The 23219-nt window shown below is 35.0% G+C and overlaps 1 protein-coding gene across 2 annotated transcripts in view; it reads right to left on the reverse strand.

Moving 5' to 3' along the window:
* The window catches only part of NDFIP2 (Nedd4 family interacting protein 2), a 109913-nt gene that overhangs the window by 51654 nt on the left and 35040 nt on the right, over positions 1 to 23219 (reverse strand). For both annotated transcript variants that reach the window (XM_072622146.1, XM_072622145.1), the window contains exons 2-3: positions 9039 to 9195; positions 561 to 694 (exon numbers count right to left, since the gene is read on the reverse strand). In XM_072622146.1, the coding sequence (XP_072478247.1) occupies positions 561 to 694; positions 9039 to 9195 (291 nt within the window). The remainder of the gene's footprint in view (positions 1 to 560; positions 695 to 9038; positions 9196 to 23219) is intronic.

A 23219-nucleotide genomic window follows, 5' to 3' on the forward strand; every position in this document is an offset into this window, starting at 1 on the left:
CATCTAACTTCTCCTACAACACTTGGCAGTGCATCATACTTTTTTTAATAGTGTTTTATATAGTGTTTTTTTTTTAATAATGGTAGTGTTAGAATATTTGACTTAATCAGGTTAGGCTCTTAAAACTGCATCGGCTATTTACCCTTCAGATTTAATATGGACCTAAACAAGGATGGATTGCTCTTGTTTATTTCCTTAATATCATCCAAAGTCAAATGATTTCATGATTCAAGGCATCCATCACAATAGGTGTAGAAAATATAAAAATAATATCACTAAGTTTAAAATATAATATGGGAGGTAAGAAAAACACACCAAAAACTATTATACAAGAAAGAATGTGATAAACACAAAGGAGGAGTCCAGAAAAACTGCTGAGAAGTCTCAAGCAGAAGAAATGATCTCAAGAAGCTGGATAAAAGAAGGTTCCCTGAAAGGAAGGATTCAAACATTAAAGATAGCTGGAGGATGGGGCAATTCTACTGCAGACAAGAGATAGAGAATGGCCAAAGACAAACAAAAACAGCATTTCTAGAAAGAGTGATAAGTATTTTTCTTACTCTAAGAGATGTTTCAGCTGCAGCAGCTGCCATTGCAGCAGCTTTGGCCTTCTCTGCTTCATCATACGTAGGAAGAGAGGTAGCTACACTGTAAGGTGGTGGCACAGGATAAAATTCGCTGTGAGTTTCTGTTTCTGAAGAAAAAAAAAAAGATAAACATCAAAGGCAAAGTATGTGAAATCATTTTTGTACATATTGTACAATTTTGTACATTGTACAATTCTACATCAATGATAATTTACAAAAATTATCTATATAGCTATGTAGCCCAAGGAGAAAAGGAACTAAAATAATTTAAGGTTGAATTTTTTTTAATCTGTAAAGATATTTTACAACTATTTTGAAGCTTTCCCACTCTACTGCTGTTACCATAAAAGAGGCAGAGTAAGAAAGTAGAACGTACACTAGATTGGAAAGCAAGGAAACTTCAGCTTTAACATTTATTAACTGTAATATCAGGCAACTTGTATTGTCTGCGGCCTAGGGGTCTTTATCTAAAAAATAACGGAGTTAGACTAAGTGATCTCACCAATCCCTTCTGCCTTCTAGTAATATCTGAGAGCCTATAATTCTGGTTCAGGTCTCTATTGCCTCCTATTTTAATCTGTCTTCAGTGTAAAATGCCCTACAAGCTAGTCTATAAAAATGTTATTTCATTTTCCTAATGTACAGCTTTAATCATGACACTCTATTACTGAAAAATCTTTAAGGACATATCACTAAGGATTGAATGAAATCTATACTCTTTAGTCTGATATTGAAACTCTTTCATAATATAATTTCAATCTACTTTTGCAGTCTTATCTCACAGGACTCTTGCTTACATAGTCTATATTCCAGCCAAACTGGACTATGTACTTGAAAACATTCCAAGTCTTCCTATCTATATACCTTTATTCACATTATTCCCTAGATGTGAGATGACATCCATCTCCTATCTTACCAGCTAATATCCAACCTACCACAAATGCTTACATCCTCCCTTGTCTTTCTATCTAGAAGTGATTCATCCCTTCCTTATCAATTCTGACTATGCCTTAAAAGTCACCTTCATATTGGTTTATCTCCCCTTCCTAGATTTCTAAGACCAAATGGGGCCCAACATCTAGCATATCTTATTAGGTAAATATATATGTATAAATAATTAATAAATATTTGTTGAATTACTGTTTCCAAGGAAGAATTATTTCAAAAATCAGGAGTGACTATATACAAAATAATTAAATAGAACAGCTATTTATGTTACTTATTTTCTAAAGAGGTATTATGATATTTAAATAACCATAAAAACTATAAGTTAAACTTTTTACTTTAGGATTTTAGGCATGAAAAACAAAAGAGATACCAAAAGCACTTCACCCTGTCTATTTTCCAATTATAAAATGTGTCGTCATCTTTGCAGCATACTATAATATTAGTAAGTATTATGGCATAGCAAAACTAACACCAGACTGAGAGCTAATAGGCTTGTATTCCAGTTTCAGTTTTATCAATAAAGTTGTGCAAGCTTAATCAAATTAGGTATTATCTTTGGACTTTAGTTTCCCTACAACTGTTTGCTGGTTGTTTTAGCAGTTGTGACCCAAATCAAGATTCAGCAAATGTGACTGAGGAGTCATCTGCAAAAGACAGGAAAACCAGTCTACAGAAATGGTATCACAGGAACCTAGAGAGAAGAGAGAATTAAGAGAAAAGGGTCACTTAATGTCAAAGGCTGCCTCAAAGAGGTCAAGAACAATGAGAACTAAGAAAAGGCCATTAAGTTTGGCAATTTAGGAGAACACAGTAACTTTAGAAAGAGCAGTTTCAGTTGAATGATGATGTGAGAAGCAAGAACATAAAAAGAAAAAGGAAGAAAGGAAGAGAAAGCACCAAATACAATTATCCCTCCCACACCACAAGGGGTTAGACACAGAGCTCCCACAATCTGGAAAATCTGTGCAAAACCTTTTGGCTCTCTTCATATCACAGAAGGAGTCTGAATTTTTTTTCTTTTATGGAGTATTTACAGTACCTTATTGTAAAATTTGCATTGGACATTTGGTCACAGGTCATAGTAGGTCACTGTTAAGTAAAAATACTAGCCTTTGTATGTCATCTACTTAGTTTTCATGTTTTTTCCAAACTTTAACTTTGTACTTCTTTTAACTTTAAAAAAGAAAACTGTGCATATTTATTGTATTAAAAGATAAAATATGTTGATATTATGCAAGCTATACATGTTTTATGCATTTCTGTATTTCTAAACTTTTTCTGTGTCATCTGCAGCCTTCGTAAATTCTCTGAGGCTTCCATAAAACTCCCCCCAAAATTCTCATTTGAGTTCTTATCCCAATCAGTGATATGTCAAAACCACAATGGAGAAAGCCACAATGTGGAAGGGATAACTAAAATGAAATAAAATAAAATGGTCAAAAAGATTTCTAGAGTTTGGGTAATACTGTATGCTAATGCGTCAATGCCAGAATGTTAATGTGAAGGGAACCAAAAACTATGACATGCATGGTAAACTCACTAAAATTTACTCAAAGAAACCCAAACCTGAAAATATAACAGACACAATTGGTGTTTATAATCTGAGGAGGCTTGCTACATTCTCAAAAGTAAGGTATATTCCCAGATATATCATCTTCATTCCTATATATTACTAACAAAGCCCAACAGCAAGAGATAGAAAGAGAAATCCCATTTAAAGCTAGGGTAGACACTATAAAATATCTGGGTGTCTACCTGCCAAAAGAAACCCAGGGACTATATGAATGCAATTACAAAATACTTTTAACACAAATAAAGTTAGATCTAAGTAAGTGGAAAAACCTCAGTTGCTCATGGGTAGGCTGAGCCAATATAATAAAAATGACAATTCTATCTAAATTAATTTACTTATTCAGTGCCATGCCAATCAAACTACCAGATAATTATTTTCCAGAGCTAGAAAAAATAACATCAAAATTCATCTGGAAGAACAAAAGGTCCAGAATATCAAGGGAACTAATGAAAAGAAATGCTAGGGAAGGTGGTCTAGCCCTACCAGATCTCAAATTGTATTACTAAGCAGCAATCATCAAAACTACTTGGTACTGGTTAAGAAACAGAGGGGTAGATCAGTGGAATAGGTTAGGTACTCAAGACATAGTAGTCAATGAATATAGCAATCTACTGTTTGATAAACCCAAGGACCCCAACTTCTGGGATAAGAACTCACTGTTCGAAAAAAATTGCTGGGAAAACTGGATAACAGTGTGACAGAAACTGGGTATAGAACAATGCCTGATACCATACACAAGAATAAAGTCCAAATGGATACATGATCTAGGTATAAAGACTGATACTATAAACAAATTAGGGCAGCAAGGAATAGTGTATTTGTCAGATTTACGGAGAATGGAGAAATTTTTGATCAGACAAGAGATAGAAAACATTATGAAGTGCAAAATGGATAATTTTGATTACATGAAATTGAAAAGTTTTTGCACAAACAAACCCAATGCAACCAAGATTGGGAGGAACAAAGAAAACTGGGAAAGAATTTTTGCAACTAGCACCTGTGATAAAGGCCTCATTTCTAAAATATATAGAGAACTGAGTCAAATTTACAAGACTACAAGCCATTTCCCAATTGATAACTGGTCAAAGGACATGAACAGGCAGTTTTCAGAGGAAGAAATTAAAGCTATCTATAGTCATATGAAAAAATACTCTAAATCACTATTGATTAGAGAGATGCATATCAAAACAACTCTGAGATACCACATCACACTTATCAGATTGGCTAACATGACAAAACAAGAAGATGATAAATGTTGGAGAAGATGTGGGAGACTTGGAACACTAATTCATTGTTGGTGGGGCTGTGAACTGATCCAACCATTCTGCAGCGCAAAACTATGCCCAAAGAGCTACAAAAATGTGCACACCCTTTAACCCAGCAATATCACTTCTAGGACTGTATCCCAAAGAAATCCTAAAAATGGGAAAGGGTCTCATATGTACAAAAATATTTATAGCAACTCTCTCTGTGATGGCCAAAAAATGGAAATCAAGGGGATACTCATCAACTGGAGAATGGCTGAACAAGTTATGGTATATGAATGTAATGGAATACTATTGTGCTATAAGACATGATGAACAGGAAGACTTCAGAGAGGCCTGGAAGGACTTATATGAACTGATGCTGAGTGAAAGGAGCAGAACCAGGAGAACTTTGTGCACAGCAACAACCACAGTGTGTGGGGAATTTTTCTGGTAGACTTAGTCCTTCACAGCAATTGCAAGGACCTAAAAAATTTCCAATGAACTCTTGAGGCAAAATGCCTTCCACATCCAGAGAAATCGCAGAATGGATCGCAGAATGAAGCAGACCATTTTCTCTTGTGTTATGTTTTGTTTTGTTTTGTTATAGGGTTTCTTCCATTCATTTTAATTCTTCTATGCAACATGACTAGGGTGAAAATGTATTTAATAGGAATGTATGTGTAGAACCTATATAAGATTGCACGTCATCTCAGGGAGAGAGTAGGGAAGGAAGGGGGAAGGAAGGGAAAAAATCTAAGTTGTATGGAAGTAATTATAGAAAACTGAAAACAAATAAAATAATTTTTAAAAAAAGATGTGAGGTATATTCCTTGAAGGGGACATCTTCTCGGGATAATATCTCTGATCTTTCTTATTAAGTGTAATGAACTGAGGTGAGGGGGGAATGACAACTAAAAGACCATAAAAGCACTTAAGCTTTTTAAAAATCATATGCTTTTGTTTTACCATCTGCTTTCCTTCTACCTTATTAGGAGGTTCTAAGAATCAAATGATTCAGAAAATGCACTGTACAAATCCACAAGGTGATATTATTTTTAATAATGTAATGGTAGTCTACAATTCCTTTTTTTGTCTTTGTAAATTTAGGCATAGAAGTGTGAAACTTCAACAGAAAGAAACTTAAGAAGTTGACTTGAATAACCCTATTAAACAATGACTTTTTTCATTCTAAACTCACTACTTCACCACACCAACAGTGCTTTACACCATTTAGTAAAACTGGAAATTTTCATCATAATATTGATACCTCAAGCCCTACCTTTTGTGAAAGGCACAATTACAACAGTAACTGTAAAAATAATAAAACAATGCTTGAAAACCACAATCTCAATCATATTTACAGTCTTCTTGGGTAGAGATTAATGGAGGATTTTTGGAAGCATAGGAACAAAAATTATATAAGATAAAAAGGAATGACTGAGTTGTGAACTGTACCAATGGAAGAAGTACCTTCATCTATGAGATCACAGATTTACTGAAGTGTATGGTCCCAGTTTGTCTATACCAACTATCCAATGACACACAGCATACCAGATACAAAGCTTTATGTCAATTTTAGAGCAGTCTTGTAGACTATGATTCCTACTTTCAGTAACATTTCCTGAGTGATCAGCACAGAATGGCAATCAATCCCTAAAATATAATATGCATGGGAGTGGGGGTTGGGCAAATAAATGCATCAAAATTTTCATCAGGTGCTCCAGTTATGGAGAGTGTCAATATTTATTTACTCACAATGTTTTAAAGCATCTACTAATTAGTGCTTCCCTGAAATGTACTGTAATAGTCAAACGAATGAAGGCTATTGCCACTTTTAATTCTAAAAAGCATTACTGCAAACACCTAAATGATATTTACAAAGTAAAATATGCTCAGAAGTTTGGGGATAAACTAATTTTTGGAGCTAAATTTAGGGAGAAAAAAAAACTACGGAAGAATACAAAAAATTGCGAAAAGTAAATCAATGAATAAACTAAAACCTGAGTTATTAACAAAAAACTAGTTCAAGACTTTAGTGGGGCAGCTTGGGTGGCAAAGTGGATAGAGTGTTGGCACTGGAGTCAGGAGTTTAAATACAGCTTCAGACAATGAATAACTGTGTGACCCTAGACAAGTCACTTCACCCTGTTTGCCTCAGTTCCTCATCTGTAAAATGTGCTGGCAAAGGAAATGGCAAACCACTCCATTATCTCTCTCAAGAAAACCCCAAATGGGGTCACAACTCAACAATAATAAGTTCTAGACTCATAAACACCTCAGGAAGAACATTGAGCCCTAAGATGTCCAAAAGCATTAGTTTTGTTTATCTTTAAACCAATGTACTACTAAATGAATATTGTAATGGATCATTAAATAAAAAAAACAAAAGCTTAAATGTATGGGTACAATCAAAAAAGTCTGATTAAAATAAAATTGAGAAGGGAAAGATGAGCAGAAACAACATACAAAACATAAATGTCTAAGAAAAAACAAACCTCTGACATTTTTCTTAAAACAGACTAAGAGAAAAACATTTGAGATTATACCCCAAGAAATGTGTTGGGAACAGCAGAAGGATTTAACACTATTTTTCCAGGCTTCAATTCTTTTCTTCTTTTTTATTATTCTCTCTTCAGCATAAGAATATCACCAACTCAGATTTAATAACATATCAAAAAATGAAAAGGAATAAAAAGCATAGATATCATTGACAAATATATGTATTATATATAATCAGAAATTTTTTGCCACACTTAAGATGCATAATCATCCTTGGATAAATTAATGTGATATATTCTATACCAGACAGTGTAATGGAATTGGGAATACGGGACTTTAAATAAGCATTTACCATCATCCAAACCACAATGACTTCAAAAGAGTTGAAAAGGTTTCTTGTATTTTCTATTCAAGGTGACCTGAAAATCAACTTTATGATATTATCAAAGAAAATTAAATGAAAACCATGCTTACAGATTCACACATTTAGGGCTGAAGAACATTAAAGGTTAACTAATTGAACCACTTGATGCTGTAACTGAGAAAACTAAAGCCCAGAGAAATAAAATGACTTGTCCAAGGTCCTCAAGGAGCAAGTAGAAGAGCCAGAATTCAAACCCAGGTCCTCTTTAAAAAATCTTTTTAAAAAAGCCAACAACAACATAAACACTAGGTTCTACCTATCTGGCTTTGGCTGTAAGTGCAAGGGCTACTCACAGGTACAATCCACTATAATCAGCATGAGAACTTTCACCTGTTCCATCTCTAAACCAGGTCAGTTCCTTAGGCAACCAGCACCCTTCCTGGGAGCTCACCATATTAATGCAGAAATTAGTATGAGTAACTGATAAGCAAAACTCTCTACAGCTTTGAACTCCCAATCTCAAGAGTTCAGTCAGCCTCAGTCTCCCCAGGAGTATTTCACCACACTTGGCTAAATTCAATCCTCTTTCCACTATGCCACAGTATAAGGAAAAATTCTGCAATGCAAAGAAGAATATTTAGCATGCATAAGTATAAAATTTTAAAAGAAATGTTTTGTTACCACAAACAAAAACACAGTGCCCATCTGTTCATGACAGTGTGCCAGGTTTTATATCTAGTATATGAAGAGGCCCGGTCAAGGACAAGCAATAATTATGCATGCAGATTAACAAAACAGGGAAGCAATATGTATTGAAGATTTTTATTCAAACACAGGCTTTGTGTAGAGTTAGATATGTCACTTCTCTTCTCTCAGGAAGTTTAGAATCATGGAGTTGATAGGCCTTTCCCCATCTAATTTAATCCTCTCATTTTACAGATAGGAAAACTGAAGTACAAGGAAGGTAAAGAATGTACAAGAGGTCAGGATATGTGTATCAAGGTACACAAGATCCAGAGTACTTTATCACAGAATTCTTTCCTTCTGGAAAATGGGAGTAATTAATATGAAGTGCTTTGCAAATTTTAAAGGACTATATGTCAAAATTATGACTTAACAAGATAACTTTCAGCTCTCACACACATAAAGCAAGTATAACAATTATGAAAGCAAAATTATAAACAAGCAAAGGTCCAAGCACTTAGGCAATGAGTCAGAGAAAATTAAAGGAGATGATGTTTAAGAGTGATATGACAATGAAAGTAAGAAAAACAGAAATAAACTATACAGTCTGTCTGGGATAAAGTTTGAAATAATTTTTTGACAAATACATAAAATGGAAAAATTCTGAAAGTACAAAAACAGAATAATCAGGAAGGTATGGTTCTTTGAGAAAGTAAAGTATGATAGCATGTTCTATGCTCCTCATAGCACTCTGGGGCCTTAGTATGGGAAAAAGAGCTAGGAAATCACTTATACAGTTAAATTTCATGTGAACACCATAAAATAAAATGACACAAGGTTGCATCAGAAAGAAAACCAGATACACAAACAACACATTAAGTGGGTCCTTTTTTGGAAAAAGATACAGTCAGAGAAATAAAGCAGAAGTGAGTTGTAAATAGTAATAAACTCAAAAATTCATCACTTCAAACTAACCAATTATTGTCCAAAGTACACAGCAAAAACAGTTATGCTGCCACCAACTACCAATAACATCTTTTTAAAAAGCTGTGATTATGTATTCAAGCATACATTTCCCCTGTCTCATAAAAGCTATATATGCCTAATCAGAGATGAACACAAAATTCTTAAATTACCTGAAGTCGCAGCTGCTTCCACAGTAATGCTACTATAAGGTGGAGGAGAAGCCTCAGGTTCAAGTACAGATCCAGAAGGAGAAGTTCGTGTTATCTGTGTTGAAGGTGATGGTGGCTCAACAGTGGGTGATTCTGAATTATCATCTTCATTATGAAGCTAAAAAAAAATATAATCAAAGAAAATGTAAGGAACTGAATACTAAAGTCTAATATCTTCTGAGGACCTCTAAAAGAATGCTAAATCTATCCAATTCTAAAAATTATTAAGCTAAAAACATTTAGAAAAGAGTTGTTAATAAATATGATCTTTTACTTTCCAAATATAAAAAGTTAAAACCAAGTTACATAAATTTGTTTAACAAAAAAACAGTAGTTGATTCCAAGGTATGTTCCTGCCATTCTTCCAAAATCAGTTAGAATTCCTAACCCTGCCTTCATACTAACAGGACAACCCACCATAAATGGAGTTGAAGACAGTCACTGTGATAAAAACAAAATCTACAGAGTCAAAAAGATGGATCCCAGGGGGTGGAGAAAGATAGCAGAGTAGAAAGAAGCATATACTATAGCTCTTCCGCCACAGTCCATAAAATACCTGTAAAAAATGACTCTCAACAAATTCTAGAGCAGCAGAAGCCACAGAATGACAGAAAGAGATTTCCAGTCAAAGGTAACCTGGAAGACCAACAGGGAAGGTCTATCCCATGGGACACTGAGCAGAGCAGAGACCAGCCCTGGCCATACAGCACCAGGAGGAACAGGACCAGAAGAGGCCTCCGGGGCAGAATCTCCAGCAGGGAGGGTCTCAGATTCCTCAACCCAAAAGCTCCAAAAAAAGCTTTAAAGGTCAGTGAGAGGGCTTTTCCAGTTGGGCAAGAGGAAGCAGGGTCCCCTTAGGCATGGGCCCCAGCAGCGGCAGTAGCAATGGCAGAGTGGCAGCACTGCATGGCACTGACCGAGTCGGGCAGCAACTTCCATCCTGGGAGCGACTCAGCTTAAAGCCCCTGGGGGAACTGAGCAGCTGATCTGAACCTCAGCCCTGAGCACAATCTTGGAGTGAGGAGGAGCACTAGGACCCTCCTTTTGACAAAGGATTCAGAAGTCAAGTAACTGGCTGGGAAAATGCCCAAAAAGGGGGGGGGGGGGGGGGGGGAAGACCATAGAAGGTTACTTTCTTGGTGAATAAATATTTCCTTCCATCCTTTCGGATGAGGAAGAACAAAGCAGAGGAAGTCAAGGCTTCTGCATCCAGTACCTCCAACATGAATGTACAATGGGCCCAGGCCATGGAAGAGCTTGAAAAGTGAGTCAGCAGCTTGCTAAAGGAGACCCAAAAAAAATGCTGAGGAAAATAACACCTTTAAAAATAGGCTCTCAATTGAAAAAAGAGGTCCAAAAAGCCAATGAGAACAAGAGGCTTTAGAAAGCAGAATTAGCCTAATGGAAAAGGAGGTTCAAAAGCTCACTGAAGAAAATAGCTCTTTAATAATGAGAGTGGAGTTCAGGAAAGCTAATGACTATATGATAAACCAAGAAGTTGCAAAACAAAAACAAAGGAATGAAAAAACAGATGATGTGAAATATCTCACTGGAAAAACAACTGACCTGGAAAATAGATCCAGGAGAGACAATTTAAAAATTATGGGACTACCTGAAAGCCATGACCAAAAAAAGAGCCTAGACATGAAATTGTCAAGGAAAACTGCCCTGATATTCCAGAACCAGAGGGCAAAATAAATATTGAAAGAATCCACCAATCATCTCTTGAAAGAGACCCAAAAAGAGAAACTCCTAGGAATATTGTGGCCAAATTTCAGAGTTCCCAGGTCAAGGAGAAAATATTGCAACCCATTAAGGGATCAAAGGGCTTAGAATAGGATATTCCAGAAGTCAAAGGAATTGGAATTAAAACCAAGAATCACCTACCCAGCAAAACTGAGTATAATTCTTCAAGGGAAAAAAAATGCACATTCAATGATATAGAGAACTTTCAAGCATTCTTGATGAAAAGACCAGAACTGAAGAGAAAATCTGACTTGAAACACAAGAATCAAGGGAAGCATGAAAAGTTAAACAGGAAAGAGAAATCATAAGGGACTTACTAAAGTTGAACTGTTTACATTCCTACATGGAAAGATAATATTTGTAACTCTTGAAACTTTTCTCAGTATTTGGATAGGTGGAGGATACAGAGACAGACAGACACACACACACACACACACACACACACACACACACACACGCAGAGCACAGGTTGAGCTGAATCAGAAGGGATGATATCTATAAAAAAATAAAATTAAGGGGTGAAAGAGGAATATATTGGGAGGAGAAAGGGAGAAATGGAACAGGCAAATTATCACTCATAAAAGAGATAAGAAAAATCTTTTTCAGTGGAGGAGAAAAGGGAGGAGGTGAGAGGGAAAAAAGGAAGCTTACTCTCTTCACATATGGCTTAAGGAGAGAATAACATGTTCACTATATTTGGTACGAAAATCTATCTTACACTACAGGAAAGTAGGGGAGAAGGGGACAAGTGGGGTGAGGGGGATGACAGAAGGGAGGGCAAATGGGAGAAGGAAGTAACTACAAGTAAACACTTTTGGGAAGGGACAAGGTCAAATGAGAGAATAGAATAAAGGGGGGACAGGGTAGGATGGAGGGAAATATAGTTAGTCTTACACAACATGGTTATTGTGGAAGTCTTGTGCAAAATGACACATATATAGCCTGTATTGAATTGCTTGCCTCCCTCAGTAGGGAGGGAGGAAGGGAGAGAAGTTAGAACTCAAAGTATTGGAAAAGAATGTTGAGAATTGTTATTGCATATAACTGGGAAATAAGAAATACAGGTAATGGGGTACAGAAATTTATCTTGCCCTACAAGAAAAGACAGAAGATGGGGATAAGAGAAGGGTGGGGTGTGATAGAAGGGAGAGCTCATTGAGGGAAGGGGTAATCAGAATGCAAGGTGTTACAGGGTAGGAGGAGGGGAGAGATAAGGAGAAAAATTGGAACTCAAAATTTTGTGGAAATGTATGTCATAAGCTAAAAATAAATAAATTTAAAAAAAAAAGATGGATCCCTATCCAAGGGGATTTAACTACTAAAATACCAAGAGATACTGTTTGCAACACAGTTTTATATATGATAAACTTAACAGTATAAAATAGTCTATAAAACTTACTCTGTCTTCCTCTCAATAAAAGGCACACATTCATTAACTAATCTTCCAAAGGTAACTAAGCAAATAAAGGCGGGAAAAGATAGGTAGGATTTTCACTATTAAAAATTTGACAAAATGACAAATTCTGACACTTGACAAATCTGATATTTCAAGGTCACTTTTTAGAGACAAAATTCAAAAAAGGAAAAAATATACCAATGTGAACTAAATATATCAACAAGATCACTTCCTGTTAAAGATGGAAATGTGAAAACCCTGTTCTTCTACATGCACTCTGGCTAAAAGGTCAGAATCCTATCAACACAACCCAGAATCATTTCAGAGGGACCACAACTATACCAATTTGGGTGAAAGGTCTGGGCAATGGAAAAGGAAGCAAAGCCTGGGCCTAGTACAAAATCCCAAATCAGAAACTGAGATTGGAGTTATGAGTAAGAACACAATGAACACTACGAAGAAATTTTATGAATCAAGAGATGACTAAAGTGCACAACCAGAGTAAGGCAGTAATTACAGAACTATATACATAACTTCAAAAAAAATAATAATAATTACTATTATTATACAGTATGGCCACAAGAACTTGATTAGTACTTGAAAGAAAAAAAAAGCAAGATTAAAAACATCAAATTATAAATAAAATAAGAACTCTAGAGGAAAGCATTGGATGGAAAATATATAATTTGGAAAAGAAGACAGAAAATCTTGCACAAGTAACAGACCTTCCGGAAATTAAAATAGAATAAATAGAACTCAATGATTCCAAGAGACAAGAAATATTAGAACAAAAACAAAAGGCTAGAAAAAAATATAAGAAAATCATTGGAATTCCCCCCAAACCATGACCAAACAAAAAAGCCAAATACCATACTTCAAGAAATAATAAATGAAAATAATCAAAGTACAAAGAAATTATACACTAGTATACTACTACACTAGTATACTACTACACTAGTATACTACTACACTAGTAACCTACTGAAATAAATGCTAAATGGAAAACTCTCAGAAATATCATCACCAAACTCAGAAATATCATCACCAAAATCAAAGAAAAAATACTTCAAACAGCCAGAAAGAAAGAATTCAATGGAGAATAGTTGGCACTATACATGACTTGAAAGCTACTATTAAACATAAGAGAAAATCTTGGAATACAATATTCCAAAAAGCAAAAGACAATAGCATACAACAAAGAACTTACCCTGAAAGACGGAGTATATATAACCCTCTATAATAAAACATGTTCCCTTAATGAAAGGGACTTTCAAGTCTTCCTGAAGACTAGAGATGAGTAAATACTTTGAAATAAGAATAGAGATAAAGAGAAACCTAGAGACGTATATGATATGAGCGGCTATAAAGGGCTAAATAATTATGATGTGCTTTCATTCTATTAGGGAAGAACATACAAATTTCCCTTCAGAATTCTAATGTTTTCCTGTATCACATAGGGAATTCAAAAAGGTAAACTAAAAGCATCAGTTGGTTTTGCTCTGTTTTAATGTTCTTAAGAGGAAATAAACAGGAGCAAAAAATGTAACATTCCAAGGAAAAAATGATGAAAAAGGGGACATAACAGGTGAATATGGAGAAAGGAGTGGGAAGAGAATGGGCATTACATGAACCTGCCTTTCATTAGGATAGAACAAAAGAAAACTGAAGATACACATAGAATTTGGCATAGGAATATGTTCAGCTAAACAGAGAAAATGGGACAATTAAGCACAGAAGTGTTCAGTTAAGAATGTATAAGCTGAACAAGCCAACTTCAGAGAGTAGACCATAAAGCAGGGATTAAAAGAAAGAGTAAGGACAAGTGATCAAAGTTTAGCTGAAAGGAAGTGGGGATAAGTAGTAATTGATAGCAGATCACTTTAATTACAAATCCTTAAGGTTGATCATATGCCTTCTCTTTTACCACTTTCTTCTTTCTTTACTGGAAACAGGAGAAACTATAAAAGAACATGATGGAAGAAAATGAACAATTAAAAAAAGAACATGATGGAAGAAAATGAGCAACCGATAAACATAATCATGAAGGTGAATAGGGCTAAGTCACCCTTAAAACAAGTAGACAGGACAACAGATTCTAAAGTAGAATTCAATGCTATTTATAAGAAACACTTGAAAACAAAGATTCACAGAGAGTTAAAATATGGGGCTTAACCACAAGCTATTATATCTCACATAAGCTCAAAAAAACATGGGCACTAATAATGATTCCAGAAAAGGTAGCAGTAAAAATAGGCCTAATTAAGAAAGGTAAATAGAAATTATAATGTGCTTAAAGTACCATAAGCAATGAAACGTCAATTCTTAACATTGTCTGTACTCGATATAAGATGTAAGTAAATGAAAAATTAACTGAACAGCAAGAAGAAATAGACAGCAAAATTTAACAGCTGAGGACCTTGAAATACTTCTTTCAGACATTGACAAATTAATTAAAAAAAAAAATTAAGAACTTCAGGCCCTAAATAAAATTTTAGAAAAGTTGGATGATAGAATAGAAAATTTTTTCAATTTTAATTTTCAGTTTCAAATTCTTTCCCTCTCCCTACTACTCCCTCCCCTACCTATTGAGAAGACAAGAAATACAACATCCATTACATGTACATGAAGGTATGCAAAGTATATTTCCATATTAGCCACGCTGATAAAAGGGGAGGAGGGCAAGAAAGGGAGAAAAGTGAAAAACACAATACACTTCCATCGACATTCAAAGTTCATTAGTTTTCTCTCTTTGAAAGTTGGAGAACATTTTTCATCATTAGTCTTCTGGAACTGTTGTGGATCACTCTTCAACAGCGTACCTAATCAGAGTTGATCATTACAGTGTTGCTGCTGTGCACGATGTTCTCCTAGTTCTGCTCACTTAGCTTTCTTTACAAGAGTTCATCTAAGTCTTCCAAGGCTTTTCTGAAATCATCCCTTTAATCACTTCTTACAACACAAGAATATTCCATCACAATCATATGTCACAGCTTATTCAGCCACTCCCCAAATGATGAACATCTCCTCAGTTTCCAATTCTTTGCTAATACAAAAAAAAAAAAAAAAAGCTGCTATAAATAATTTTGTACATACAGATCCTTTTTCTTTTTCTCTGATCTCTTTAAAGTGTAGACCTAGCAGCAGTACTTCTGGGTCACCTCCCATGACATACACAGAAATTATATAAATACAACATAAAATAAGATTTATAGAAATAAAGAAAACTACACAAAAACAGATAATTAGTAAAAGTTGGACCATGTCAATATAATACAAATGATAATTCTATTTAAATTAATTTACTTGGCACAAGACCTCCCCAGTCCATTCTCTACTATGCTGTCAGTGATATTTCTAAACCATAGATCTGACCATGCTACCCCACCCCACTCAATAAGCTGTGATAGTTCCCTATCAACTCCAAGATCAAATATAAAATCCTGCTTTGCATTCAATGCCCTTCATTATCTGTCCCAGCTTTCCAATCTTTTTACACCTTACAACCCTCTTAACCAAATATATACACATACACACACACACACACACACACACACACACACACACACACACACACACACACACACACACACAAAAAATAGAGTAATCCAATGACCCTGGCCTTGCTGTTCCTCAAAAACTCACTTCATTTCCAAACAGGGCATTTAAACTTGGTTGTTCTCCACGCCTGAAATATTCTCCCTCCCCTGTCCTCCTGGCTTCCTTCAAGTCCCACCTAAGATCTATCTTCCTCAGGAAGCCTTCCAACTTCCCCTTAACTGTAGTGTCTTCCCTCTGTGTGTATGTATGTATGTGGGTATGTGTATATATATTTTTTTCTCACATCATTGTAAATATATTTCCCAAGGGGATAGCATAACAAGAATAACATTTTTGCAAGCCAATACATTAGCAAGATTTTTTAGAAAGTTTCAGTTTTTACTTCCATGACTGTATGATTAGCATCAATGGGAGAAATAGAAGTACGCAGACAGAAATCTACAGAAACCCACAATTACTGAAAATACTGCAAAAGTTCCCCAATGCAATCCAGTACTTAATTTCTCCTGCTTCAACTCTGAATCCAACTCATTGATGGATTAATAGCTTACGGTTTCCCCATATGAAAAAGTCAAAAAATGTGTAGTTTAGGGGCTCTTAGTTCTACAAATCCAGTATGCAACAGGCTGGCTCTGATCTAAACTCTACCTTCTTTTGCTAGACTTTTCCATTCTAGAAACTTCTAGCCCATACCACAGCCTCCTGGATCTCAAGTCAGTCCTGTCAGTATAGTCAAAGACAGGGGACCAACCATACAAGCAGGAGACTACACTCTTCTTTACAAAATTGCTGACCTTCATATCTGTCTCTTAGATGCTCTGATGTGGAAGATACTAGGCAAAATAATAAGAGTTTGGCAATATAGGGTACCAAGTCTTAAGGAAAGCCTTTCAAAGGATCCATCTCCTTTCTCCTCCTGTGGTCTTAAGATAAACTACAATCAAGGCCTAGCAAGTCACCTTCCCCCACTCCAAGCAACTGAGATTTAATTGTACTGAGAGGTGGATGTATCCTCTGCCTTTTCCTCTCTTCCACCTTGTCCCTGGGTGTTTCAAGATGCAAGCCTTTCCTTGTGCATAGAGCTGTAGACAGAAGGTTTAACTTGAAGTCAAAGGACCAGGCTTTGAAACTCAGGGCTCTGTAACTTACAACTGTGTAACATTAGACAAGTTACTCAAACTCTCTCAAACTCTCAGTTTCCTCAAAGGTAAAATATTTGAATTAGATAGGATCTAAGGACATTTTTAGCTCTAATCTAAGATCCCATTGATAAAAATGTACCTTCTACTACAGATCTACCTTCAGAATAAATGCTGAAGCTACCTCCTCTTCGAAAACTTCTAATACGCAAAGCAGCTAAAACACACTGGAAAACTGTCCATCTATATTAATAAAGCTGGGCAATAACGTAATTTTCATCTAACTTTTTTTATTTCTGGTATGAATGGTTACGCCAGTCTCTAGTAAGTGGCTATGGAGTTCACTGAAAAGACTTTGTATTATTCCAGGGTTCAGTGAAATTAGATGAAGCCTAGATATGCCTTAAAGAAGATAGGAACTCGGGGGAAGGAGGGAGAGAGAAGGGGAAAAAATCTAAGATTTATGGAGGTGATTGTAGAACAGTGAAAACAAATAAAATAATTTAACTTTTAAGGAAGGAATTTATTACAGTCATGGGAATGTAGTGTCTTGTGTTATGAACAGACAGACCAGTTTGTCTGAATCACAGAGTTCAGGAAGGAGAATAATGTACAATAAGGCTAGAAAGATAGATTGGGGTCCAGTATGTAATGCTAAAAAGCTAACCCCAGGGATAATAGCGAACAATTGGAGTTTACTGAGTAGGAGTCTTATATAGTTACATGTACGCTTTAGGAAAATTACTTTTTTAGCAGTGTGTAGGAAGGACTAAAGTGGGAACAGAACAATTAGAAGGCTGTGCCAAGAAGTAACTAAGGTCTGAACTAAGGCAATAGCTATGTGAGTGGAGAAAGGGATAGGTTTTAAGAGATGGACAGCTAGCTCCATCTGAATGTCCCAAAATATCTCAAATGCAATATGCTCAAATTAAAACTTATTTTCCCTAACAAAAAAAAAAAGTTAAAAAAAAACCCTCACCCACTTCACAAATTTCCTTTTCCTGCAGAAAGTATAACAGTAATTCCAGTTACCATGCTGACAGCCTTGGAATAGTTAAAAATTTATACTCAAACCTAAAGGTTTAGGAATGCACAAAACATTCAATTTCTTTCTCTTTTGCATAACATGCTTTAACATTACCCCCTCAATTCCAGTTTGGTTTCTTAGGGGAAGGAGGAACGAGCACCACAGGAAGAAAGGGTATAATTTGTTTTCTTTTTTTTAATTAATTCATTTTTAGTTTTCAATATTCACTTCCAAAAGATTTTGAATTTCACATTTTCTCCCTTTCCTTCTCCTCCCCCCTCCCCAAGACAGCATGCAATCTGTTACAGGCTCTACTTACGCATTCATATTAAATATATTTTCACATTAGTCATGATTTAAAGAATTAGAACTAATGGAAGGAATAATGAGAAAAAAGAAACAAAACAAAACAATAAAAGAAAAGGAAACCAAATAGTATGCTTCCATCAGCATTCAGCATTTTCCATCTTGAGTCTTTTGGAGTTGTCTTATATCCTTGCATCAATGAGAAGAGCTAAATCTATCAAAGGCAATCATGGCACACTGTGGCTGCTACTGTGTACAATGTTCTCCTTGTTCTGCTCATTTCACTCAGCATCAGTTCATATAAGTCTTTGCAGTTTTTTCTGAAGTCCACTTGCTCATGATTTCTTATAGCATAATAGTATTACACTCATATACCACAACTCAGCCATTCCCCAATTGATGAGCATCCCCTCAACTGCCAATTCTTTGCCACCAAAAAAAGAGCTGCTATAAATATTTTTGTACATGTGGATCCTTTTCCCTTTTGTATGATCTCTTTGGGATATAGACCTAGAAATGGTATTGCTGGGTCAAAGCACAGTTTTATACTTCGGGCATAATTCTAAATTGCTCTCCAGAATGGCTGAAATCAATTCACAACTCCAGCAACAATGCATTAGTATTCCAATTTTCCCACATCTCTAGCATTTATCATTTTCCTGTTTTGTCATGTTAACCAACCTGACAGGTGCGATATGATACCTCAAAGTTGTTCCGATTTGCATTTCTCTGCATTTTTTCATATAACTGTAGATGTCTTTAATTTCTTCATCTGAAAACTTCCTGTTCTTATCCTTTGATCATTTATCAATTGGGGAATGACTTTATCAGAAACATTGGTTTTAAAAATTCTTTCCCAGCTTTCAGTTGCATTGATTTTGTTTGTATAATTAATTTTCTAAAATAAATTTTAAATATTTTATTTTCCCCCAATTACATTTAAAGACAATTTTTAACATTCATTTTAAAAAATTTTTTTCTTAGTTCCAAATTTTCTCCCTCCCTGAGACGGTAAACAATTTGATATAGATTATACATATGAAGTCTGTAATATTTATTAGATCTTCCCCACTTATTAATAGGCCTCAAGTACCCTTTGTTAATTTTCTAGTGAGGCACTGGCTCTCAAGGGCTGTGATGCCCTCTGGCTCTGAAAAGCATATATATACCCTGAGGTGAGGTTTTACTTTGGGGCTTACTCATTAGAAGTGTTTGTTTGGCCAGATGAGACTCTGGGCAGCAGCTAAGGCGCACCCTGGCTTTGAAAACCCAGATGGTGGTGCTTCTCTCTCTGGTATGTATGTATGTATGGTAAGACAGTTGGATCTGTCTGTTCTTCTGTGATGTATGTACTGGAAGCCCTGTCTGTTGATTATTATTTCTTTGCATACTCTCTGATCTTCAGGGTGCTGACTTTTTCCTTTGATTAAAGTTATAGTTGACCCCTCAAAGGCTGCTTTCCTTTTAGAAAAGTAGATCTAAGAACCTGTATAGCAGATCCTCCTGTATATGCCAGAGTCCTTGCTGATACAAAGTCATGCAGAATATATTTCCACATAAGCCATGCTGTGAAAGAAGACAAAAACCCAAAGAAAAAAACACCAAAAAGAATGAAATGAAAAATAGTATGCTTTGATCTGCATTCAGACTCTGTCATTTTCCACCATGAGTCTTTTGGAAATGTCCTAGATTACTGCACTGCTGAAAAGAACTAAGTCTCTCAAAGCTGGCCATCACAATGCTGCTGTCTCTGTGTACAGTGCTCTCTTGGCTCTGCTCACTTCACTTGGCATCAGTTCATGTAAATCTTTCCAGGTTTTACCAAAACCAGCATACTTGCCATTTCTTACAGCACAATAGTATTCCACTACAATCATATACCACAACTTGTTCAGCCATTCCCTAATTGATGGACATCCCTTCAATTTCCAATTTTTTTGCCACCAAAAAAAAAGTTACTATAAATATTTTTGCATATGTGGGTCCTTTCCCCCTTTTTATGATCTCTTTGGATACAGACCTAGTAGCAGTATTGCTGGATCAAAACATATAGTTTTGTTTTATAGTCCTTTGGGCATAATTCCAAATTGCTTTCCAGAATGTACATCAGTTCATAGCTCTACCAACAGAGCCTTAGTGTCCTAATTTTTCCACATTCCCTCCAATGTTTATTATCATCTTCCTCTTCTGTCATATTAGCCAATCTGATAGGTGTGAGGTAATACCTCAAAGCTGTTTTAATTTGCATTTCTCTAATTAATAGTGATCTAGAGCATTTTCTCATGACTGAAAAAGCAGAAAATAAGCTTATTCATATTCTTTGACTATTTATTGACTGAGGGATGACTTGGATTCTTATATTTGACACAATTCTCTATATATTTGAGAAATATCAGAGAAACTTGCCATAAAAATTGCTCCCCAGCTTTCTGCTTTCCTTCTAATCTTGGTTGCATTGGTTTTGTTTGTGCAAAAACTTTTTAATTTAATATAATCGAAATTATCCATTTTACATCTAGTAACGCTCTTTATATTTTCACTGGTCGTAAATTCAGTGACAGATAAACTATTCCATGCACCCCTAATTTGTTTGTAGTATCACTCTTTATATTTAAATCATGTACCCATTTTGACTTTATCCTATTATACAATGTAAGATGCTGAAGAAAGGCTGTAATTTTTTTAAGTTTTTAAATTTATTTTAAAACTTAAGTACAAAATAAGAAAAAAAAATACTGCCATGTATACAGCATAACATAAGAATTCAATATAAAGCAATAAATTCTCATTTCAAGAAAACCCATATAATAGTACATATTGTTTTTCAAAGCTATGCAGCTTTTCTTTACTTTCTTGTAGGTTTTCTTTTATTCTCTGCTGTGCACTTTTTACTTTATTTTGGTTTTTCCCCTCTGTCCTTCTTCCCCCACCCTTACCAAAGAAGGCTACATTTAAGGGTGGATACATATGTACATATATTAACATACACACATATATACATATTTATCTAAAAGCATAAATACACATAGATACCCATATATATAAGACCAAACTATGGTTTTCCACTTATCCTCTGTTTCTCTGAAAGTGGATAGCATCACCTTTCATAAAACCAAATCTTTCCATGTTTTTCTAAACCAACCAGCTCATCATTTCCTATACCACAACAATATTCCAACCCAATCACCTTCTATCTGAAAGATTATCTATGAAATTTTTTTTCCAATTTTCTGCATTCCTTCTACTCTTGGCTACATAGGCTTTATTTATACTAGAAAATTTTAATTTAAAATAATCAAAATTATTCTTTTTACACTTCAACAATTCTTTCACCTTATAATATGATTTAAGGCCTGATACTACTGAAGCTGTCTTAATTTATGCCATTTTTTTCCCTTGGTTTCTCTGAAGTTCCTCACCTTCTGTTCTTCTAAATGAACTTCATTATGATTTTTTTCTAACTTGCTAAGAATTTTTTTTTAGTAATTTAATCAGGATAGCATTACATAAATAGTTAAATTAGGTAAAAGTGCCAATTTTTTATCATATTGGCTTTACCTACCCATGAACAATAAATATTACTTCAATTATTTAATTCTAACTTTTTACATAAAAAGTGTTTTATGTTTATATTTGTATAGTTCCTCTATTTTGACAGGTATGCTCTCAGGCATTTTATACTGTCTAGTTATTTTAAATAGGCTAAAACCATACTGAATAATATGGCTGACACATAGTGTACTTTCCCTAGTTTTCTCTTTTGATTAAATTTATTTCAGTTTTAATTTTGTCTGAAATCATGATTATTACTTTTTTTATATAATAAATTTTACTCCTGATGTTTATTTGTGTGTATCTCTCATTTTTATAGCATTTCCTGAAAGCAACACCTTGTTGAATTCAAATTTTTAATTTGCTGTCAGTTTTCATTTTATGGGTAAATTCATCCCATTCACATCCTAAGCTCTGCTGTATATTTTCTTCCTTCCTATTTTTCCTCACTGTCCTTCTCACCCTATTCCTATCACTCCTCCTTTGTTTTACTTCTACCTACAACCTTGTATCTTTCCCTCCTATTCCTTAACCTTCCCAGCCCTCCAAAAACCCTCCCTTATTCTCTCCCGCTATGATCCTATCCCCTTGCCCTCTTATTTTCTGAATTTAGAAGACTTTAACACTCTTCTGGATATGTGTATGTTCTTCCCTCTTTAACCCATTCTCTATGACAGTAAGGTTTCAACATTACCCACCCTCCCCTCACTAGCTTCTTCTATATCAATCTTCCTTTTTTGCTTCATTTGTATGAGATAATTCCTTTTTTTTTAGAATTATCCCACAATACTCAAACTCAGCCCAAGCCTTTCTTTCAAACTACCCAAACAAAAATGACAGTCATAAAAGAAATGATAATATTTTCACATATAAGGAGTAGATAATTTGACCTTATTGAGTCCCTTATAATTGGTCCTTAATGTTTACTTTATATTTCTCCTGCAGTGTTATATGTCGAATTTTCCCTAAGTTCTACTTTCTTGTTGCAAATACTTGAAAGTCTTTCAGTTTGTTAAATGTCCATTTGTTTTTTCATTCAGGATTATACTTATCTTTGCTGGGTAAATTATCCTTGGTCAGAACCCCAGTTCTTCTGCACTATGAAATATGGTATTCTAAAACCTATAGGATTCCTTGTGTAATTCTTATTATAGCTCCACAATATTTAAATTTTTTTCCCTGGTAGCTTCCACTATTTTCTCCTTGACTTAGGAGCTTTGAAACTTGGTCATGATATTCCTGTAAGTTTTCCTCCTGGGGTCTCTTTCAGGTGGTGATCGTGGATTTTTTCTAGTTCTGCTTTGCCTTCTTGTTCTAGAATTTCAGGGTAATTTTCCTTGATAATTTCTTATAATATTGTAACAAGATGCCTTTTTATCATAATTTTCAAAAAGTTAGACTAATATTTTTATATTGTT

The sequence above is a fragment of the Notamacropus eugenii genome, chromosome 6 (genome assembly GCF_028372415.1).
Source record: "Notamacropus eugenii isolate mMacEug1 chromosome 6, mMacEug1.pri_v2, whole genome shotgun sequence".
NCBI lineage: Eukaryota > Metazoa > Chordata > Mammalia > Diprotodontia > Macropodidae > Notamacropus > Notamacropus eugenii.